This window comes from Ranitomeya imitator, chromosome 7, assembly GCF_032444005.1.
Source record: "Ranitomeya imitator isolate aRanImi1 chromosome 7, aRanImi1.pri, whole genome shotgun sequence".
Taxonomy (NCBI): Eukaryota; Metazoa; Chordata; class Amphibia; order Anura; family Dendrobatidae; genus Ranitomeya; species Ranitomeya imitator.
Genome location: NC_091288.1, coordinates 137,670,095 through 137,686,638, shown reverse-complemented (window position 1 = coordinate 137,686,638; position 16,544 = coordinate 137,670,095). Strand labels below are relative to the sequence as shown.

Here is a 16,544-nt window from a genome sequence, read left to right as displayed (position 1 = left end):
AAATTGATGGGAAGATGGATGGAGCCAAATACAGGACCATTCTTGAAGAAAACCTGTAGGCGTCTGCAAAAGACCTGAGACTGGGACGGAGATTTGTCATCCAACAAAACAATGATCCCAAACATACAGCAAAATCTACAATGGAACGTTCACAAATAAACGTATCCAGGTGTTAGAATGGCCAAGTCAAAGTCCAGACCTCAATCCAATCAAGAATCTGTTGAAAGAGCTGAAAACTGCTGTTCACAAACGATCTCCATCAAACCTCACTGAGCTTGAGCTGTTTGCCAAGGAAGAATGGGCAAGAATTTCAGTCTCTCGATGTACAAAACTGATAGAGACATCCCCAAGCGACTATCAGCTGTAATCGAAGCAAAAGGTGGCACAACAAAGTATTAAGTACTTTTCAGTTTTTGAATTTCCACAAAAATTTAAAATAACCAATGAATTTCGTTCAACTTCACAATTGTGTTCCACTTGTTGTTGATTCTTCACCGAAAATTTACATTTGGTATCTTTGTTTAAAGCATGATATGTGCGAAAAGGTTGAAACGTTCCAGGGAGCCGAATACTTTCGCAAGGCACTGTATCTGTATATGTTAAAGATGTGTATCTCCTCTTTTTATAGTCCACAACTATTTTTCAACCCAGCATTCACAGCATAAGACTGGTGACGAGATCAAATTGCAGTGTTTGATTATGTAATCTATTTGCATAGTTTTTCCTCCTCTGTTTTGCAAGTCAACAAAATAGCTGGCCTGGAGACTGTGTAATCAACATATCGGCAAACATTATTGTTCAATTATCCTGCATCACTGTTTTACAAAGATGGCAGACAGTAAGTTGTAGGAGCTGATATGAGACGCAAACATCCATTCAAAATTGTCATTTTAACCTACAAGAATAGTCAACATTTAAGTCTCTTGACTAACTGAAGAAAAAACGCACACATTCATAATTTAGCATAGAGATAACAGTTAATGACTCCTGGCTTACTGGAAATGGACTTCTGCTTAATTCAGATAAAATGTTGTGTCATCACAGATACTTAGCGCATGCATTGGCCAATTCATGTGTGCCAAGCAGCCATCGACAAAATCCTCTTTGCTGCAAACTTGACCTCTCATGTGCTGATAACATACATTTGCAAGGGTAGTTAGGATGCTGTATTTAAAACCACCATAGACTGGTGTAGTGCTTGGTCAGAGAACCTATGTATACGAATATTAAAGACTGACCTACCTACCCATATAAATGTAACCTGTTAAATTTAAACTGATAAATGTCGCTATCAATCTCTGGTTGTCATGACAGTTGGAAACTATTAAAGCTTGCAAAAAGTAAAAAGTTTTTACATTTTTTTACATATTTAAAAAATAATAGTTCTAATCACTCCCCTTTCACCCCATTCAAAATAAAACAAAAAAAATCAAATGTACACATATTTGGTATCGCTGCTTTCAGAATCGCCCAATCAATATAAAAAAAAATTAAACAAATCGTTATTTGGCGTAGCGAGAAAAAAAGTCAAAATGCCTGAAGCCCTCACGCAGCCTCAAATCACGAAAAATAGAGACTCTACAGGTATCGTAAAAATGGTGCAATGTTTTTTTTTTTTTTTTTAAACAAACTTTGGAACTGAAATAAAAAAAGAACCTAGACATATTTGATGTTTATGAACTCGTAATGACCTGTAGAATCATAATGCAGGACAGCTTTAGCATTTAGTGAAAATGGTAAAAATAAGCAACCAAAAAAACAACTGTGACATTGCATTTTTTTGCAATTTCAGGGAACTTGGAATTTTTACCCGTTTTCCAGTACAGGATAAGTTAACACCAATGGTGTCATTCAAATGTACAACTCGTCCCGCAAAAAAATCAAGCCCTCACATGGCCATTTTGACCAAAATATTAAAAGGTTATGGCTCTGGGAAGAAGGGGAGCAAAAAATGAAAATGCAAAAATACAATATTTTTCAGACTATAAAATGCATCGGACCATAAGACGCACCCCAAATTTTCAGAAGGGAAATGGGGAAAAAAGATTAATATGTCAAATGAGGGTCCGTCTTACTGTCCTGCATTCAGCTTACCCTGGGGGGATCGGCAGCGCTGGTGAAGCAGAGTCACAGGAGGTGTTTGGTGGTCCGGCGATGGTATGACCCAGACTGGTGCGGCAAGATCTATTGTGCGGAGGCTCCACCAACATTTTGTGAAAGCCCAGAGCCCCTGCACATCCACTGCTGCGATGCGGTAGTCTCTGGGAAATCCCATCCCAGGCTGCTGCCTCAGGTTCGGCGGCGCTTGGTGGTGCAGGGACTCCAGCGACATTTTGTGAAAGCTTAGAGCCCTCGCACTTCCATTGCCTCGATGCTGTGGCCTCCGGGAACATCGCCGCCATAGGCGGCACATGCGCAGACTGATTTCTCTGCAAAGTTCAAATCTCCTACCTTTCCCCTAGTGAAAATAAAGATATTAAAAAAAGTAAATATTTGATATTGCCACATTTAAAAAAGTTTGATCTATCAAAATATTAAAACAATTAACATGATCGGTAAACAACGTAAATGGAAAAAATTAAAGAATGTCAAAATTGTCTTTTTGGTTGCCACAATTCCTTAAAAAAATGCGGTAACAAGCAATGAAATAGTCACATTTATCCCCAAATGGTACTAATAATAACGATGTTTCGCCCCACAAAAAGTAAGCTACCCTACTGCTCCATCAGACGATAAATAAAAATGTTACGGTCTCAGAACAAGGCGCCACAACTCCAAAGTAATGTTTTGCAAACTTCAGATTTTTTTTTACCACTAAAATAATTTTAAAAAGCTGAACATGTTTGGTATCTTATTGTTGATGAGAATCATATTTCATGGTCATTTTTACCACAAAATGTACACCATAAAAGTAATTCCGAAAAAGCAATGTTAGAATTGTTTTTTTTTCCCCACAATTTTACCATACTTGGATTTTTTTTTCTCCTATTTTCGAGTACACTGTGTGGTAACATGAGTGGTGTACTTCAAAAGTACAACTTGTGCCGCCAAAAAGAAGCCTTCATATGTCTGTGTGGACAGAATAATAAGAGCTCTGGGAAGAAGGCGAGGGAAAAAAATGGAAATGAAAATGGGGTGCTTTAGGAAGCAGTTAAAGGGAAACTATCATCAGAAAATTACCTGTTGAGTAAGTCAGGTTTTTTGTGAAATATATATATATATATTTTTTTAACCCCTTTCTGACATTAGACATACTATCCAGTCGAGGTGAGGTGGGCCCCTATGACCACCGACGGGATAGTACGTCATATGCGATCGGCAGCGCTCACGGGGGGAGCACGGCAGATCGCGGCCGGGTGTCAGCTGCCTATCGCAGCTGATGTCCGGCACTATGTGCCAGGAGCAGTCACGGACCGCCCCCGGCACACGGCGATCAAACATGATCGCGATGTGCCGGCGGTATAGGGAAGCATCGCGCAGGGAGGGGGCTCCCTGCGGGCTTCCCTGAGCCCCCCCCCGCAGCAACGCGATGAGATCACGTTGCTGCGAGGGTCTTCCTACCTCCTTCTCTCTGCAGGCCCCGGATCCAAGATGGCCGCGGCATCCGGGTCCTGCAGGGAGGGAGGTGGCTTCACAGAGCCTGCTCAGAGCAGGCACTGTGAATCCTGCAGTGCTGCATGTCAGAACGGTGATCTGACAGAGTGCTGTGCAAACTGTCAGATCATCGATCTGTGATGTCCCCCCCTGGGACAAAGTCAAAAGGTTAAAAAAAAATTTTTCCAAATGTGTAAAAAAAAAAAAAATAAAAAAAAATATTCCTAAATAATGAAAAAAAAAAATATTATTCCCATAAATACATTTCTTTATCTAAATAAAAAAAAACAATAAAAGTACACATATTTAGTATCGCCGCGTCTGTAACAACCCGACCTATAAAACTGGCCCACTAGTTAACCCCTTCAGTAAACACCGTAAGAAAAAAAAACACGAGGCAAAAAAACAACGCTTTATTATCATACCGCCGAACAAAAAGTGGAATAACACGCGATCAAAAAGACAGATATAAATAACCATGATACTGCTGAAAACGTCATCTTGTCTCGCAAAAAACGAGCCGCCATACAGCATCAGCGAAAAAATAAAAAAGTTATAGTCCTGAGAATAAAGCGATGCAAAACCAATTATTTTTGCAAAAAAAAAGTTTTTATCGTATAAAAGCGCCAAAACATAAAAAAATGATATAAATGAGATATCGCTGTAATCGTACTGACCCGAAGAATAAAATTGCTTTATCAATTTTACCAAACGCGGAACGGTATAAACGCCTCCCCCAAAAGAAATTCACGAATAGATGGTTTTTGGTCATTCTGCCTCACAAAAATCGGAATAAAAAGCGATCAAAAAATGTCACGTGCCCGAAAATGTTACCAATAAAAACGTCAACTCGTCCCGCAGAAAAACAAGACTTCACATGACTCTGTGGACCAAAATATGGAAAAATTATAGCTCTCAAAATGTGGTATCGCAAAAAATATTTTTTGCAATAAAAAGCGTCTTTCAGTGTGTGACGGCTGCCAATCATAAAAATCCGCTCAAAAACCCGCTATAAAAGTAAATCAAACCCCCCTTCATCACCCCCTTAGTTAGGTAAAAATTTAAAAAATGTATTTATTTCCATTTTCCCATTAGGGCTAGGTTTAGGGCTAGGGTTAGGGTTGTGGCTACAGTTAGGGTTGGGGCTAAAGTTAGGGTTAGGGTTGGGGCTAAAGTTACGGTTAGGGTTTAGATTACATTTACAGTTGGGAATAGGGTTGGGATTAGGGTTAGGGGTGTGTCCGGGTTAGAGGTGTGGTTAGGGTTACTGTTGGGATTAGGGTTAGGGGTGTGTTTGGATTAGGGTTTCAGTTATAATTGAGGGGTTTCCACTGTTTAGGCACATCAGGGGCTCTCCAAACGCGACATGGCATCCGATCTCAATTCCAGCCAATTCTGCGTTGAAAAAGTAAAACAGTGCTCCTTCCTTTCCGAGCTCTCCCGTGTGCCCAAACAGGGGTTTACCCCAACATATGGGGTATCAGCGTACTCTGGACAAATAGGACAACAACTTTTGGGGTCCAATTTCATTTATTACCCTTGGGAAAATACAAAACTGGGGGCTAAAAATATTTTTTGTGGGGAAAAAAAAGATTTTTTTATTTTCATGGCTCTGCGTTACAAACTGTGGTGAAACACTTGGGGGTTCAAAGCTCTCACAACATATCTAGATGAGTTCCTTAGGGGGTCTACTTTCCAAAATGGTGTCACTTGTGGGGGGTTTCTACTGTTTAGGTACATTAGGGGCTCTGCAAACGCAATGTGACACCTGCAGACCATTCCATCTAAGTCTGCATTCCAAATGGCGCTCCTTCCCTTCCGAGCCCTCCCATGCGGCCGAACAGTGGTTTCCCCCCACATATGGGGTATCAACGCACTCAGGACAAATTGTACAACAAATTTTGGGGTCCAATTTCTCCTGTTAGCCTCGGGAAAATACAAAACTGGGGGCTAAAAAAAATAATTTTTTGTGGGAAAAAAATTTTGTTTTATTTTTATGGCTCTGCATTATAAACTTCTGTGAAGCCCTTGGTTGGTCAAAGCGCTCAAAACACATCTAGATAAATTCCTTAGGGGGTCTACTTTCCAAAATGGTGTCACTTTTGGGGGGTTTCAATGTTTAGGCACATCAGTGGCTCTCCAATTGCAACATGGCATCCCATCTCAATTCCTGTCAATATTGCATTGAAAAGTCAAACGGCGCTCCTTGTTGTGAATTCTGCTCTTGGGTTCCCTCCGGTGGTTGTAAGTGGGAATGCAGTTGTCTTTGAGTCGCAGTCCTGGCCAGGTGTATCTAATGATTACAATTCTGACTGGGATATTTAGGTGTGCAGGATCCTTTAGCCCTTGCCAGTTGTCAATGTTCCTTGTGAAGTGATGGATCACTTTCTGGCTTCTCCTGCTTGCTGCCAAATTCAGCAAAGATAAGTGTTTGTTTTTTTGTATCTGTGGCACACTGCTGTGTGCTTGTTTCAGTTTTATTCCTGCTCTGATTGTAGGATTCACTGGAGTTGCAGATTTTCGCTCCTACATCTATTAGTTAGATGTAGGAAGTTTTTGTATTTTCTGCTGTGGATGTTTTTGAAGGGTTTTAATACTGACCGCACAGAACTCTGTCCTACCCTGTCCTATCTAGCTAGTGTGCCCTCCTGTGCTAAATCCTGTTTTTCTGCCTGTTTATGTTTTTTCCTCTCCGACTCACCGCCAATATTTGTGGGGGGCTGTCTATCCTTTTGGGATTTTCTGAGGCAAGATAGTATTCCTATTTCCATCTTTAGGGGTATTTAGTCCTCCGGCTGTGACGAGGTGTCTAGGTGTGTTAGGTACACTCCACGGCTACTTCTAGTTGCGATTTTAAGTTCAGGTTTGCGGTCAGTATAGTGGCCACCATCTCCAGTGAAAGTTCTCATGCAGCTCCAAGGTCACCGGATCATAACCGTACAACTGGCCAACAATGAGTTAAATGCATCTCAGAAGACGGGAAGGAAGCTCTTGAGCCATTTTTTTTTCTTCAGTCTGTTTTGTGTTCTCTTCCCTCTTAATATCTGGGTAGCTGAGGAGCCTGGTGCAAGTATGAATGTCCAGGATTTAGCTTCTCGTGTAGACCAGCTTGCTGCTAGGGCGCAAGGTATTTCTGATTATATTATTCAGACTCCTGCTTTAGAACCAAAGATTCCTACTCCTGATTTGTTTTCTGGTGACAGGTCTAAATTTTTGAGTTTCAAAAACAACTGTAAACTGTTTTTTGCCCTGAGACCTCGATCCTCTTGTGATTCCATTCAGCAGGTAAAAATCGTTACCTCACTGCTGCATGGCGACCCGCAGGAGTGGGCGTTTTCCCTGGAATCTGGGAATCTGGCTCTGCTTAATATTGACTCCTTTTTTCAGGCTTTAGGATTATTGTATGATAAACCTAATTCTGTGGATCAAGCTGAGAAGACCTTGTTGGCCCTGTCTCAGGGTCAAGAGGCGGCAGAATTGTATTGTCAGAAAGTCAGAAAATGGTCTGTGTTGACTAAATGGAATAATGATGCTTTGGCGGCAATTTTCAGAAGGTGGCTTTCTGAATCAGTTAAAGATGTTATGGTGCGGTTTCCCACGCCTTCCGGTCTGAGTGATTCTATGTCTCTGGCCATTCAGATTGACCGACGCCTGCGGGAGCGCAGAACTGTGCGCGCTGTGGCGTTCTCCTCAGAGCAAATTCCTGAGCCTATGCAATGTGATAGAATTCTGTCTAGAACAGAACGACAAGGTTTCAGACGTCAAAATAGGTTGTGTTATTATTGTGGCGACGCTTTTCATGTCATTTTTGTCTGCCCTAAGTGGACAAAGAGGATCGCCAGTTCAATTACCATCAGTACAGTACAACCTAAATTTCTGTTATCTGTGTCCTTGATCTGCTCATTGTCATCATTTTCTGTCATGGCGTTTGTGGATTCAGGCGCCGCCTTGAATTTAATGGATTTTGAGTTTGCCAAGCATTGTGGTTTTCCCTTGCAGCCTTTGCAGAACCCTATTCCTTTAAGGGGCATTGATGCTACACTCTTGGCTAAAAATAAGCCCCAGTTTTGGACACAGGTAACCATGCGCATGGCGCCAGCCCATCAGGAAGATTGTCGATTTTTGGTGTTGCATAACTTGCATGATGTTGTCGTGCTGGGTTTTCCGTAGTTGCAGGTAGATAATCCTGTGTTGGACTGGAAGTCCATGTCTGTGACTAGTTGGGGTTGTCAGGGGGTTCATAATGATGTTCCTTTGATGTCAATCTCCTCTTCTTCACCTTCTGAGATTCCAGAATTTTTGTCCGATTTTCAGGATGTATTCGATGAGCCCAAGTCCAGTTTCCTTCCACCGCACAGGGACTGTGATTGTGCTGTTGACTTGATTCCAGGCTGTAAGTTTCCTAAGGGTCGACTTTTCAACCTATCTGTGCCTGAACATACCGCCATGCGGAGCTATATTAAGGAGTCTTTGGAGAAAGGGCATATTCGACCAACTTCACCGTTGGGAGCGGGGTTCTTTTTTGTTGCTAAAAAAGATGGTTCCTTGAGACCCTGTATAGATTATCGCTTCTTGAATAAAATCACGGTCAAGTTTCAATACCCTTTACCTTTGCTTTCCGATTTGTTTGCTAGGATTAAGGGAGCTAGTTGGTTTACAAAGATTGACCTTCGAGGGGCATATAATCTTGTTCGTATTAAGCAGGGTGATGAATGGAAAACTGCGTTTAACACGCCCGAAGGCCATTTTGAATACCTTGTGATGCCATTCGGACTCTCTAATGCTCCATCTGTTTTTCAGTCCTTTATGCATGATATCTTCCGGACTTATCTTGATAAATTCTTGATTGTATATTTGGACGATATTTTGATTTTTTCCGATGATTGGGAGTCTCATGTGCAACAGGTCAGGATGGTATTTCAGATCCTTCGTGACAATGCCCTGTTTGTGAAAGGGTCTAAGTTTCTCTTTGGGGTGCAGAAAGTCTCTTTTTTGGGTTTCATTTTTTCTCCCTCGTCTATAGAGATGGATCCGGTTAAGCTTCAGGCCATTCATGATTGGATTCAGCCCACATCCGTGAAGAGCCTTCAGAAATTTTTGGGTTTTGCAAATTTTTATTGCCGTTTCATTGCTAATTTTTCTAGCGTGGTTAAACCCTTGGCCGATTTGATGAAGAAAGGCGCTGATGTGACGAATTGGTCCTCTGCGGCTGTCTCTGCCTTTCAGGGGCTTAAACGTCGATTTACTTTTGCTCCACTGTTGCGCCAACCAGATGTTTCTCTTCCGTTTCAGGTTGAGCTTGACGCTTCTGAGATTGGGGCAGGGGCCGTTTTGTCTCAGAGGGATCCTGTTGGTTCCTTAATGAAACCGTGTGCCTTCTTTTCCCGTAAGTTTTCGCCTGCTGAACGCAATTATGATGTCGGCAATCGGGAGTTGTTGGCTATGAAGTGGGCGTTTGAGGAGTGGCGACATTGGCTTGAGGGAGCTAAGCACCGTATTGTGGTCTTGACCGATCATAAGAATTTGATTTACCTCGAGTCTGCTAGACCAGGGGTCCCCAACTCCAGTCCTCAAGGCCCACCAACAGGTCATGTTTTCAGGATTTCCTTTGCATTGCACAGGTGAAGCAATTATTACCTGGGCAAGACTAAGGAAATCCTGAAAACATACATGTTGGTGGGCCTTGAGGACTGGAGTTGGGGACCCCTGTGCTAGACGACTGAATCCTAGACAGGCTCGATGGTCCTTGTTTTTTTCCCGTTTTGATTTCGTGGTCTAGTACCTTCCGGGTTCTAAGAATATTAAGGCTTATGCCCTCTCTAGGAGTTTTTTGCCTGATTCTCCTGAGGTCTTGGAACCGGTTGGTATTCTGAAAGAAGGGGTGGTCCTTTCTGCCATTTCCCCTGATTTACGACGGGCTCTTCAGGAATTTCAGGCTGACAGACCTGACCGCTGTCCTGTGGGGAAATTGTTTGTTCCTGACAGATGGACTAGTAGAGTGATTTCTGAGGTTCACTGTTCCGTGTTGGCTGGTCATCCTGGCATTTTTGGTACCAGAGATTTGGTTGGTAGGTCATTTTGGTGGCCTTCATTGTCACGTGATGTGCGTTCTTTTGTGCAGTCCTGTGGGACTTGTGCGCGGGCTAAGCCTTGTTGTTCCCGTGCTAGTGGGTTGCTTTGCCATTGCCAATCCCTGAGAGGTCCTGGACGCATATTTCGATGGATTTTATTTCTGATCTTCCGGTCTCCCAGAAGATGTCTGTTATCTGGGTTGTTTGTGACCGGTTCTCTAAGATGGTTCATTTGGTGCCCTTGCCTAAATTGCCTTCCTCTTCAGATTTGGTTCCGTTGTTTTTTCAGCATGTGGTTCGTTTGCATGGTATTCCGGAGAATATTGTGCACGGTGGCGCAGTGGATAGCACTGCAGCTTTGCAGCGCTGGGGTCCTGGGTTCTAATCCCACCCAGGACAACATCTGCAAAGAGTTTGTATGTTCTCTCCGTGATTGCGTGGGTTTCCTCCGGGTTCTCCGGTTTCCTCCCACATTCCAAAGACATACTGATAGGGATGTCCGACAGGGGTTCCCAGTTTGTTTCTAGGTTTTGGCGGGCCTTTTGTGCTAGGCTGGGCATTGATTTGTCTTTTTCTTCTGCATTTCATCCTCAGACAAATGGCCAGACCGAGCGAACTAATCAGACTTTGGAGACTTATTTGAGATGCTTTGTGTCTGCTAATCAGGATGATTGGGTGGCCTTCTTGCCATTGGCCGAGTTTGCCCTTAATAATCGGGCTAGTTCTGCTACCTTGGTTTCGCATTTCTTTTGTAATTTTGGTTTTCATCCTCGTTTTTCTTCTGGGCAGGTTGAGCCTTCTGACTGTCCTGGTGTGGATTCTGTGGTGGACAGGTTGCAGCAGATTTGGGCTCATGTGGTGGACAAGTTGGTGTTGTCTCAAGAGGAGGCTCAACGTTTTGCTAATCGTCGTCGGTGTGTTGGTTCCCGGCTTCGGGTTGGGGATCTGGTCTGGTTGTCCTCCCGTCATGTTCCTATGAAGGTTTCTTCTCCTAAGTTTAAGCCTCGGTTTATTGGTCCTTATAGGATTTCTGAGATTATTAATCCGGTGTCTTTTCGACTGGCGCTTCCGGCCTCTTTTGCTATTCATAATTTCTTCCATAGATCTTTGCTGCGGAAATATGTGGAGCCCGTTGTTCGCTCTGTTGATCCTCCGGCCCCTGTGTTGGTTGATGGGGAGTTGGAATATGTTGTTGAGAAGATTTTGGATTCCCGTTTTTCGAGGCGGAAGCTTCAGTACCTGGTCAAATGGAAGGGTTATGGCCAGGAGGATAATTCTTGGGTTTTTGCCTCTGATGTCCATGCTGCTGATTTGGTCCGTGCCTTTCATCTGGCTCGTCCTGGGGGCCCTTGTGAGGGTTCGTTGACCCCTCCTCAAGGGGTGGGGGGGTACTGTTGTGAATTCTGCTCTTGGGTTCCCTTCGGTGGTTGTAAGTGGGAATGCAGTTGTCTTTGAGTCGCAGTCCTGGCCAGGTGTATCTAATGATTACAATTCTGACTGGGATATTTAGGTGTGCAGGATCCTTTAGCCCTTGCCAGTTGTCAATGTTCCTTGTGAAGTGATGGATCACTTTCTGGCTTCTCCTGCTTGCTGCCAAATTCAGCAAAGATAAGTGTTTGTTTTTTTGTATCTCTGGCACACTGCTGTGTGCTTGTTTCAGTTTTATTCCTGCTCTGATAGTAGGATTCACTGGAGTTGCAGATTTTCGGTCCTACATCTATTAGTTAGATGTAGGAAGTTTTTGTATTTTCTGCTGTGGATGTTTTTGAAGGGTTTTAATACTGACCGCACAGAACTCTGTCCTATCCTGTCCTATCTAGCTAGTGTGGCCTCCTGTGCTAAATCCTGTTTTTCTGCCTGTGTATGTTTTTTCCTCTCCGACTCACCGCCAATATTTGTGGGGGGCTGTCTATCCTTTGGGGATTTTCTCTGAGGCAAGATAGTATTCCTATTTCCATCTTTAGGGGTATTTAGTCCTCCGGCTGTGACGAGGTGTCTAGGTGTGTTAGGTACACTCCACGGCTACTTCTAGTTGCGGTATTAAGATCAGGTTTGCGGTCAGTATAGTTACCACCATCTCCAGTGAAAGTTCTCATGCAGCTCCAAGGTCACCGGATCATAACAGCTCCTTCCCTTCCGAGCTCTCCCATGCGCCCAAACAGTGGTTTACCCCCACATATGGGGTATCAGCGTACTCACGACAAATTGTACAACAACTTTTGGGGTCCAATTTCTTCTCTTACCCTTGGGAAAATAAAAAATTGGGGGCAAAAAGATAATTTTTGTGAAAAAATATGATTTTTTATTTTTACGGTTCTGCATTATAAACTTCTGTGAAGCACTTGGAGGGTCAACGTGCTCACCACACCTCTAGGTAAGTTCCTTAGGGGGTCTACTTTCCAAAATGGTGTCACTTGTGAAGGGTTTCAATGTTTAGGCACATCAAGGGCTCTCCAAACGGAACAACGTGTCCCATCTCGATTGCAGTCAATTTTGCATTGAAAAGTTAAATGTCACTCCTTCGCTTCCGAGCTCTGTCATGCGCCCAAACAGTGGTTTACCCCCACATATGGGGTATCGGTGTACTCAGGACAAATTGTACAACAACTTTTGGGGTCCATTTTCTCCTGTTACCCTTGGTAAAATAAAACAAATTGGAGCTGAATTAAATTTTTTGTGAAAAAAAAGTTAAATGTTCATTTTTATTTAAACATTCCAAAAATTCCTGTGAAGCACCAGAAGGGTTAATAAACTTCTTGAATATGGTTTTGAGCACCTTGAGGGGTGTAGTTTTTAAAATGGTGTCACACTTGGGTATTTTCTATCATATAGACCCCTCAAAATGACTTCAAATGAGATGTGGTCCCTAAAAAAAAATGGTGTTGTAAAAATGAGAAATTGCTGGTCAACTTTTAACCCTTATAACTCCCTAACAAAAAAAAAAATTGGTTCCAAAATTGTGCTGATGTAAAGTAAACATGTGGGAAATTTTACGTATTAAGTACTTTGTGTGACATATCTCTGTGATTTAATCGCATAAAAATTCAAAGTTGGAAAATTGCGAAATTTTCATAATTTTCGCCAAATTTCCATTTTTTTCACAAACAAACGCAGGTACTATCAAAGAATTTTTACCACTATCATGAAGTACAATATGTCACGAGAAAACAATGTCAGAATCACTGGGATCCGTTGAAGCGTTCGAGTTATAACCTCATAAAGGGACAGTGGTCAGAATTGTAAAAATTGGCCCGGTCATTAATGTGCAAACCACCCTTGGGGGTAAAGGGGTTAATGTTGGCAGTGTTTTTTTTTTGTTTTTTTTTTTATAACACAATCTTTGTTCAGAATAATAAATAGAAATTCAACAACTTTCACAGTGGCCAAGGAGATTTAGTTAGATTCGTACTTCCTTTTGTTTCATGAAATAACACATGTACATAGATCTATGGTTTTGTTTCTTTTTTTTAAACCTTGTTTTTATTGAATCAAATTTTTACATACATCAATGCAAAAATTACCTGACGCGTATATATTAATGAGAAGGATTAACCAAGACCTACTATGCTATGTTATGAGACGGTGGGTAGCAAAGTATCTCTTACAGTCATAATTGTATTGATTCAAATGGAAAATAAACCAAACCCTGGGAAGGGGGAGGGAAGGAAGGGGGAGAACAATATGTCTGAAACCCGGTAGAACTCTTACATATTGATCACCCAAAATGGGCGCGTAACCTTAAACTCTCTTTGAGAGTTGTGCAGGACTCATCGACACAAGTAGACCCCCAACACCTAGAAGTGTCTTTATGCAGTGAGTCCTAAAAAATATTTCTATATGGACATTTCTCCTAACGGTAGTTGCTCTTGATATCCACACTGTTGGTTGAAAACAAGTTCTAATGTCATCAGAATGCATTGAGACTCAGGTGCACATCTCACAAAATTAGAATATCATCAAAAGGTTAATTTATTTCAGTTTTTAAATACAAAAAGTGAAACTCATATTAGATAGTCATTACAGAGTGATATATTTCAAGTGTTTATTTCTGTTAATGTTGATGATTATGGCTTACATCCACTGAAAACTCAAATGTCATTATCTCAATGTCAATCTCGATGTCATTATAGTAAAATAGAACACTTTATAACACCAGCTTGAAAAAAATGATTTTAAAATCTGAAGTGAGTGAGTACTTCCATCTGGCAGCAGCCGACAGCGATGACAGCTGATCAGGGGCGTATTTCACTTCTCACATTCCAGTCCCATCACCATCTATTTCCAACTTGCACAAACTCCTCATCCTGCTGACATCCTAATACTGAGCCGCTGCTGCATTATGTGTCCCTATTACTGCACCTATTGTGTGATTCTCTGTGCCTTCTAAATTATAAAGCAACCCTCTAGAATATAGGCACACTTCCCCGCAGACGAAGCTACTCGCGAAACGCGCGTCGGGTCACCGCCACTGCCACCGCATGCAGGTAATGATTGCACATGCCAGCCTTTGAATGCTGTCCTAGGTAATTTTCATAAATATACTATCCCATAGATAGGCTGTTTAAATACTCAAGGGACTATTTATTTATCGCACCACAGGGTTAAACCACAGGGTTTTCACTACTTCTTATAGGGTTAATTTCCCCTTCCCTTATGCACTAATTTACAGGCCCTTTTACTTGCTTTATTATGGGTAATAGCACACTATGTTTTTTAGGACACATGTATTCTTTTTTGGTGAATATATGGACTTCCATACGTGCATTTGCATTTTGTTGCTTATATTTTATATATTTCTAATCATTTAAACGGCACTGGTCATGCAGCAAAACAATTTCTTATTTTTTTGAATTTTGCTAACTGTATCGTATCCATATTGGCATATACCTACTACAGGAATTTACTAATTTTGGTTTTTCTGACATCAAAAAAACCCTTGCTTGGCCTATGCGGTGGTTGGCGTTTTCTGCATAGTTTTTCCCCAGTTTTTCACAGCTATTATTGTATGTACCAATTTTAATTATCCTAATAAAATTTTGTAATTTTATGGCCAACATGCTTCTATGTTCTCTTTTTGATATATATAGACCTCTAGAATATAGTAATGCCAGGTGAAAGTGCCCTAAAAAACATTGCTCATATTTTGCCCCATAGAAAGTAATAATGCCCTCTCTGTGCCCCTTTGATAATCACAGTAACCGGAGTTCCCCTATAACAATAAGTGCCCACATTACATTTACTAATATCCCGAGTCACCCCCCTGTACAGCTCCCCTATACACGATATGATGGTCTGTTATACACAGTAATGCCCCCTCACTATATAATACCACCCACACAGTATACAGACCCCTTAGTAGCCCACAAACTGATGGCTCCAACAATGTATGATGACCCCCCCTCACTGTAATCTGCACACTGTATGATTGCCCCTGATAGCCTCACTTATTATAATGCACCAGATAGTCGTCAATATAGTATAATGCACTCCCCATAGGCCTTCATATAGTATAATGCACCCCCATAGGCAGACTCTATAGCATAAGGCAGACCCCATAGGCTAACTCTATAGCATACGGCCGCCCTCCTAGACAGACTCTATAGTGCAAGGCAGCCCCCATAGGCAGACTCTATAGCACAAGTCAGCCCCCATAGGCAGACTCTGTAGTATAAGGCAGCCCCTCATAGGCAGACTCTGTAGTATAAGGCAGCTCCCCATAGGCAGACCCTTAGTAAGATCACTGTATTTATGCTGGTTGTGTTTTGCTTTTTCTAGGTAATGCAGTTCCTTAATAAGATGGCCGGTAATGAATACGTTGGATTCAGTAATGCCACGTAAGTATGCAGCATGAGAAACGGAAAAAGTAGTAGATACAAATACAGGACGATCTATATATCGATTCATTGTATCACTCATGACATCAAAGGATAATTAAATGTTACAAGTCTGTCCTTGATAACAAATCCTAAGAGATTATAACATTTACAAAATCTGCAATATAAAATCCTGGCAGTTTCTGTTAATCTTCTGTACTTCGGTCATATTATGTCTGTCGTGCTTTAAAAACTGTAGTGGAAAATACAAAAAGATCATCTTTTCACGTGTGTGGTAAATGATCACCTATCCCCACCTGTACCTCAGAATCCAGAGTCTTGTACACACGTTATATGATGTTTGTCGTACCTATAAGCACGTGCAGTTATTCATCGGGGGTTTTCAATCCAAAGTCCAGTAATTTTTACACATGGAAAATGAAGGCAAAACTTCTCTAATCCATTATCCATTACAGTATTAATCGTTGGACGCCACTCTGATGCCATCTACGTATGTGCTATCCATGATTTTAATGGACCTATAGACTTATATGGGTAATTTTTATCTGCAACAAAGATTAAAAATGAAAGTGTCGCTGTGATTTGGTTGTGGAAACATGGTCCCCAACAAAAACACGGACAAGTGAAAGCACTTTAGATTTTAATAGCTTGGGCAGGGCTGGCGGTAGGCTGAATGGTGTCCTGTGTAAGATTACCCTTTAGTGCCCCATGCCATTTTTTCTCTAAAATCCAGATAGACAAGCAACTAGATTTTACACATTTCATCGATTCCTACATAAAGTCGCGCTTCTAAAAGGAGCGCTTCGGAGATTTCTTATTTTCCCCATTATCAGTAAACAGTAATGTGTATGCAGAGAGCTTATAGCAATATTTAACAGTCTCTGTCTTCTGTCATTTCCAGCACTGTCACATTCCGCTCTGGTATCACATGTCCACGTTTGTGACCTCCTTCGTCTTGTGCGCAGAGCGAACAGAGGTCACTTTCTCCATTTTCTCAAGTATGTGAGAATCCGAATTAGGCTCTCTAGCCTTGTTTTGAGTTTCA

At 41.8% G+C, this 16,544-nt stretch overlaps 1 protein-coding gene across 2 annotated transcripts in view; it reads left to right on the top strand.

Moving 5' to 3' along the window:
- Window positions 1–16,544, top strand: part of GLS (glutaminase) — a 618,398-nt gene that overhangs the window by 269,999 nt on the left and 331,855 nt on the right. For both annotated transcript variants that reach the window (XM_069733841.1, XM_069733840.1), the window contains exon 9: window positions 15,441–15,499. In XM_069733841.1, coding sequence (XP_069589942.1) covers window positions 15,441–15,499 — 59 coding nt within the window. The remainder of the gene's footprint in view (window positions 1–15,440; window positions 15,500–16,544) is intronic.